Source organism: Xenopus tropicalis, chromosome 2 (assembly GCF_000004195.4).
Source record: "Xenopus tropicalis strain Nigerian chromosome 2, UCB_Xtro_10.0, whole genome shotgun sequence".
Taxonomy (NCBI): Eukaryota; Metazoa; Chordata; class Amphibia; order Anura; family Pipidae; genus Xenopus; species Xenopus tropicalis.
The window spans coordinates 44,470,138-44,477,911 of NC_030678.2; the positions used below are offsets into that span (position 1 = coordinate 44,470,138).

At 40.7% G+C, this 7,774-nt stretch overlaps 1 protein-coding gene across 1 annotated transcript in view; it reads left to right on the forward strand.

The window, feature by feature from the left end:
* Nucleotides 1-6,751, forward strand: part of sms (spermine synthase) — a 58,026-nt gene extending 51,275 nt beyond the window's left edge. Inside the window, 1 exon segment of the mRNA NM_001258422.1 lies at nt 6,396-6,751. Coding sequence (NP_001245351.1) covers nt 6,396-6,438 — 43 coding nt within the window. The 3' untranslated portion in view covers nt 6,439-6,751.
* The last annotated feature ends 1,023 nt before the right edge of the window (nt 6,752-7,774 follow it).

Here is a 7,774-nt window from a genome sequence, read left to right on the forward strand (position 1 = left end):
GGTCCCATATCTGTATAGATATATCTTAGGGGTGAAGACAAACAGAGCTACTAGTAGCAGCTACTTTTTATGGCTACGAAATGCCAGAAAATACCCTGACATAGACAATACTGAGAATTGCCTCTGCTAAAACACACATAGAGACAATTATCAGTAAACGATCAGCATTGTCTATTTTAGTAGCCAGGCCAAGTAGCTGCTACAAGTAGCTCCATGTGTCTTCACCCTAATCAGTGATGTGTACCATGTTATATTGTAGATATTTGAACGCTAATGATTTGCTTTAGTGCTCTGGCACACGGGGAGATTAGTCGCCCGCGGCAAAACTCCCTGTTCGCGGGCGACTAATCTCCCCGAGTTGCCTTCCCCCTGCCATCCCACCGGCGAACATGTAAGTCGCCGGCGGGATGGCAGACGCGGCGGGGCGATTTCGGGAAATCGCCGAAAAAGACTCGCGAGTCTTATTTTTTAACAGATTTTTTTGAATCCCTCTCAATAGGCTTACCTATAAAGATTTAGTATTCTGTTCTGCCACAAAGGACTGGGGCAAGGCGGGAGTTGCCTTGAGAGGAAACATCCGCGATTTCCGGGAAATCGCAGTGCCGCATATGCCATCCCACCGGTGATTTACATTTTCGCTGGTGGGATGGCATTTCGGGGAAATTAGTCACCTGCGACAAGGGCGACTAATCTCCCCGTGTGCCACAGCCCTAAAGGGCAGATTATCAAAATGTGAGATTAGAGCTCACCACAGAAAAACTCACCCACTTTCTGTTCATTCCTATGGGATTTTTAGAAGCGTATTTAATTAGTGCGTGAAAGTTCGCCATTTGATAAATACGCTTTTAGAAATCCCATAGGAATGAATAGGAAGCGGGTGATATTTTTCTGTGGTGAACTCTAATCTCACGTATTATAAATCTGCCCCAAATGTAACCATTATTGAATGTAACCATTATTTTACTGCCCGTGGCCCATAAGTGAGAATAGGAATTGAGCCCTGCAGCTCTAATCCAGTATCAGGCTTTCAGCTTTAATTACTCTGGGTGGGGTTTTCTTATTATACCCTTTTTCTGTTTGGAGAAGCTGGCAGTTGTCATTCAATAAGAGCACGTGGTTTTGTGGGATTCTACACACTCTGATCCATATTGCTTTAGATTTTGTGGGTCATATTTTATCTGATGTTGTCATGCAACATCACAAGATTTAGTGGGATGCTATAAAATCTGATCCCCACATCAGTAATGTAAATTTGGATCAGATAAAGTCTGATGGTTTCTTTTGTTCCTGCATCTACATCTGACAGTCAGTGTGTCAGTAAAAATGAAAAGTTGGATGCAGCATGTCAGGTTGGATGGAAAATCTTTCATGTAGTTTACACATCAGTTTTTTTTGTTGATCCCATTATTTTTTTGATCCAGGTAAACTTCATCCAATTAGTTGATCCAACATCATCCCACAAAATCTCCTGTGTAGTTTAGCCCTTAGTTTAGTGTTCATCATTGTTTACATGGGTAATAGATCATATTTTACATGCCAACTTATTAGAATGATGCACTGGTCTGTTCTGTAGAGGTATTTAGGTACATCTGAAGTGACTTAAAGGAACAGTAACACCAAAAAATGAAAGTGTATAAAAGTAATAAGAATAAAATATACTGCTGCCCTGCACTGGTACAACTGGTGTGCCTCAGAAATTTATATAAACAAAGCTGCTGTTTAGCCACGGGGGCAGCCATTCAAAGGAGAAAAGGCACAGGCACATAGGAGATAACAGATAAACACTATTGTATTCTAGAGAGGACATCTGCTTATCTGCTATGTAACCTGTGCCTTTTTTCCAACTGGAATGGCTGCCCCCATGGCTACACAGCAGCTTATTTATATAAACTATAGTAGTATTACTGTAGCAAACACACGACTTTTACCAGTGCAGGGCAATAGTACATTATATTTTAATTACCGTATATACTCGAGTATAAGCCGATCCGAATATAAGCCGAGGTACCTCATTTTACCTAAGAAAACTGGAAAAAAATATTGACTCGAGTATAAGCCTAGGGTGTCACCAGTAGGGCTGGTGCGAGCGAGCCAGCACATGAAGCACAAGTAGTACAGCAGGATAATCTTGTTACACGATATTGCTTGAGAACTGATGATAGAACTGACATAGATCCCCCCATTCTCAGCAGAAAGCATATTGACATTAACCTATTGCTGCTGCCTATATACCCGAGTTTTAACAAAGTCCACACTTAAATGGAGATGACCCAGTTGTTACCATATACTCAAAAGTCACTGGTAACACGATATTGCTTGAGAACTGATAAGAATAAACTGAAGGATACCGTATATATACCCTTATACACCAGCAACAAACATCAGGGTGCAACATGCTCTGGCAAAGGGTGGCCCTGCATTGACCAGACAATAAGTAAATTTCCCTCGCAAATACGGTTTTGTGACATAAGCCATACGCAGTACTCGCTTGTGACAATATGAACATGAGATTGTGGCTGTGTGAAGGTTTGTGTTTCCTTGCAATGTAATCCTTTTACCAGAGGTATGGGATGGGTTTTGTTTCATTATCCATTATCCAGGGATTTGTTTAATGTTTATGGCAGCAAGGCAGTCTGTAGGACAGAAGCAACGAATCATCTTTGATTTTTTATGCACATTAAATGATAAACAAAGAAATTTGGCTATAACTAAAGCCCTGTGTTAAGGTGGCCATCAACTACTCACCCCATTCACTTATGACCCAGCAACAGGGCGGGGGCCATGTCAGTTAGTTAGACAGAGCCCCCAAGCCAGGCAATAGCAGCAGCACATCCGGCACCCGCACACTGACATCAGGCAGCGAATCAGTTCCCGTACGTGCGCACTAGCAGTAGCAGCAGCGCATCGGCACCGCACATCCAGCAGCGCATCCGGAATCCACGACAGCGCGGTCGTAATTACCCGAGTAGAAGGAGGCCCCCGAGTCAATAGCAGCAGCGCATCCGGCGCACACACATCATGCAGGGAATCCGGCATCCACCACACCGCATGTGTGAATTCCCGTACGTGCGCATATGTGTCCGTGTATATGCACGGGGGGGATGCTAGACGTATGTGCTCGTGCACGGGGGGTGGGGGGGGGGTTGCGAGACGAATGCCGGATTACTCGATTATAAGCCGAGGGTTCCTTTTTCAGCACGTTTTCAGTGCTAAAAAACTCGGCTTATACTCGAGTATATACGGTACTTTAAAAAACTTTCATTTTTTGGCGTTACTGTTCCTTTAAGTCTCATATGCAAGTCAACATATGCAAAGGATTTTGCAGCCATTACATGTTAAGTATGTTCCAAAACAGGAAATGAAAGATTTTGTACCTAGAGGCAGTTATCCATGTTACTGTGCCAGCTAATGGCTAAAGCATTCCTGCATGCTCTAATACCCTAGAGAGGCATTGCAAATAAATACTAGGGGTGGACACATTCTTACATTATGTATATATATATATATATATATATATATGCCAGAGTGGAAAATGGTACAAAGATGGCTGTTGAGTGAATGCAGCTCCACAACATTAGGAACAAGGGTCACTACATTTAGCAGCTGTATTTAAACACAATTTGTATATGTATTTAAAACCATCAAATCGCTTTAAAGAAGGAAAAAAGCCATCTGTTGCATGCAGTTTACCACTAAGGCCCTGAATACACAATATTAAATAACAAACATTTTAGTGGTGTTGCATTTATTGGTTACAAAACTTCAATTAAACCAATCAAAATTATGCATACCAGACCAAACAACATACAGGTGCTTCTCAGTGCCACAAGGTCCCCAGACTTCACCCCCTAGCAGCTGTATCCAGCACCAGGATAATTTCTGTAGGAAAGTATAAGGATTAAAGTCTTCCAGTGATACAGTAATTTACAGGAATTCTAGATTAAGTTTGAGAGCCAGGGGCAGCTGTGCAACATTAGGTTTAAGTAGGAGTGTTTCAAATGACTCCTTAAAGGAGAAGTAAAGCTTAACTAAAGAAGTGGGGAAAAAATGTTTTATGATATGTACAGGGTCAGACTGGGCCTGCAGGAGGCCAAGAAAAAACCCAGTGGGCCCTCTGGACCCCACCAGCCCAGCTGCAGCCCCCGCCGCCCCGATTCTCCCACTATTCCCACCTGTGCTGTTGCCTGGGGGCCCTCCTGCACCCCCCCCCCACACACACACACAGTTCTAGGGGGGAGCAATCTGGTGTGGGGGCTCCCAGGCGGTGGGCCCCTGCCTAATAAAAGAAAACATAATATCAGGCAACTTTCCAATGTGAATTTATTGAAAAATTTTAGTGCTGTATAAGTAATTTGTAAATGTAATTGCTATAGAAAGCAGCATTTGCTAAACTCCTGGTTGTTGCTTTTTAAACAATGTTGCAAGGGTCAGTCTCCTCCAGCAAGTCAGGTCTGTCAGTCTGCTGCCTTGTGTTACATGGTTTCAAATGCCAGAGCCACCAGGGTAGAGAATAAAAAAGGACAAACACTGCTTGTAATAGCAGTTATATATACAAATAAGTAAAATCCATCACAGATTTGTAATGAATGGATATTGCAAAGTTGCTTAGAATTGTGTTTTCTTTTAATAGAGAAAAAAATATATTTTGGGTTGACTTGTCCTTTAAAGGGGTGGTTCACCTTAGTTAAGTTAGCATTTAGAATGTTATAGAATTACCTATTCTTAATTACTTTGCAGTTGGTCTTTTTTTTTTTAGTTTTTATAGTTTTTCAAATTATTTGTCTTCCTCTTGTAATCTTTCCAACTTTCAAATTGGGGTCACTGACCCCGGCAGCCAGAAAACTTTTGCATTGTGAACTTACCACTTTATTGTTGTTTTTACTCTTTATATCTGATTTATTCATTTCCCTCTCCTATACATATTAATGGTAAACAAGACCCTAGCAACCAGACAGCTGTTTGCTGAACAAAAAGCGAAATATCGGAAAAACCTCATAAAAATAAAAAATGAAAACCAATTGCATATTGTATCAGAATATGAATGTCTACGTCTGTATGATGAATTTTTAGAAATGTTGTCAACATTTTTAGGGGACTTATAGCAAAGTAAAAATATTTTCTATGATATTTTCTAAAATCAGTAGTTATTACAGTCTGTGCCCAGACAGCCCCCCATCAGCCCAATAAATAGTAACTGTCTATGGCATCTTACAGCAGTCTCTCTGGCATTTGCCAGAATCCACAGATTGCCAGGCCTGTGTGTGCCTATGGGTAGAGTTTGCATTGGGGTTTATCCTTTATGGACAATACCTAATGATATTATACTCAAGGCCTATTTGTTAAATCCAGGTTTAAAAATCCCAAAGTGTACATGGCATCACTATTTTCAGTAGGAATGCCCCATTATTTCTTTAGATATTTACTTGATATTTCTCAGCATTAAAAGAATATGATCGAAAACACAGCCATCTTTATTCAATTCTGTATGATAGATACAGACCTGGACTGGCAATCTGTGGATTCTGTCAAATGCCAGTGGGGCTGCTGTAAGATGCCACAGACAGTCACTATTTATTGGGCCTGTGGGGGCTGTTTGGGTCTCTGTGTACTTGTAATGCCAGGGCTTATTTTCAATCCCAGTTTGGGCTTGGATGGATACAAAATAATGACGACAAAAAGAGAGAAAAGCAGAATGTCAAGAAAAAAGAGGTAGACAGGGAAATGGTGGTGTCATATTATGGAGGTATAATATCACCACAGCTGAGAAAATGTTGTCTATTCACATTACAGGCCAAGGTAATGCTAAGGGGCATATTTATTATGCTGTGTAAAAAACGGCGAGAAAATTCGGCACACATCGCCAGGCTTCGCTGTGTAAAAATGGTGTAAAAACGGCGTAAAATCGGCATAATTTTTTACACAATTTTTCTTCCACCGGAACTTATGGAAAATAACGGAGTAATATCCAGCGTTCAGATGGCGATCTTTTCCATTTATTTTACACAGCTTTTTACTCCGTTTTTTCGGCGAATTTCAATTCATTGTATTATTAGCCATTACTTTGTGCTATCTGAAGTCTCATTGGGACACTCTGAAAATTACAATAAATGCAGGTAGGCCACAAAAACCCGGGCCTAGCTCTTTAAATCTCCCACACGCCAATCCCAAGTATTCCGAATGTGAGGTGGAAAATAAAAAACCCTGCGTATGTGTGTGCTTTTTACCCCGGGGAGAGGGCGGGAGGTGTGTGGGGGGGGAAGAGCGGGGCAGGCATAGGGTTACCTGCAGTTTAAATCCGGCCTTGAATAAATGAAACGTTTCACTTCGGCCAATAATTTGTACTCTAAAGACATATTTCCATTTCATCTTGGTTTTACCTTGACTTATTATTTCAGATGGGTGTTTTACACTATTTGGAGGAGGAGATCCGGTTCCTAATCGTCTAAAAGATCAAATTCTTCCGCACTGCATGAAGCATACCGGCTTGGCACGTGCTGCATGTCAGCATTGCGAAATCCTTAAATTATACCTTGTAGATAATCCGAAGTGTGTATAGGCCTTTAGGATATTATTTAAGTTCCTCGAAGAGTGGGGTGAAAATGAATATATTGATGAGGTGGATTTGTTTTTTTTTTATTTTGTGTTGTATTTTTATTTTTCAAAAATCATCTTGGAGATCAGCAGTGTGTGCTGCTGAATGCACTGAACCTAGAAAATGTGATCCTTTTTTTAGTGATATATATATCCAGATAGCGCTGCAGGTCATTACAAATGGAACGCAATTAAATTGTACGTTCAGTTTCTATTCTGTTATGTCTTGCCCAAATCCACTGTTTTATTCTTATTTGCACTTGATTTATATTAGAGACTTTGAAGTTAATTTTGCATGTGGACACAATGCCTATAACTACAACAGGGGTATGGATTATTCCGCTGCCTGTAGGCTACCTAATCGTAACTCAGTGTATTCTACCTAGAGTAAAGCAACGTGCCCTATGATGGAAGCCAGCAGAGCGCTGCTTTGTAAATCAGCATTTGTAAGCTGGGTGATTATACTCACTGAAATGCTTAGCAGTTTAGAATATATTGCATTGTATATATATATATATATATGTATAGAGGTTTGCAGGCAATAACTCAGTGTGTATGATTATCATCTTACATGTTGTGAGCCATATTAACACTGTCGATCAGGGGATGGTTATCAGGCTGCACACAGTTCAAAGACAGAGTTGCTTATTGCTGCTGTACAAGCGACACATTGCATGTTTTGTTTCCACTTTCCATTGTTTGGTGCTATGAAATTGTTTTACCTGAGTGCTTCCGTTCTAGACACTAGTAAGGACCCTTGTGTCTAAATCCCATTTTTAATAGGTTTGTAGCTTCATATTTTCTCTTCTTCGTTTTTATTTGGCATAGGTAGACAAATACGTGTTTTGTTTTTTTAGTAAACGTCTCAAATCCATAACCATTGTGGAAATGTTGCAATGCATTATTGGGTACTGTAGTACTGTATGCATGGACATTGTGCAAGTGGACTGTTGGTCTTATTGAAGCAGCCACATGAAGTACCATTAAAGAATATGTAACCCCTTTTTTTTTTTTAATCTGGGAAATTACTCTGTACAGACCCCAGAATAACATACCTTTCTCCCTGCATCTAGATTTATTTTGTTTCTCTATTACAAGCAGCTGAACAGCAATTCTTTTAGGTACTTCCATGTCCAGTGAGAAGCTCCGCCCCCTCAAATGTGCCTTCTGAGGCAGTGAGCAT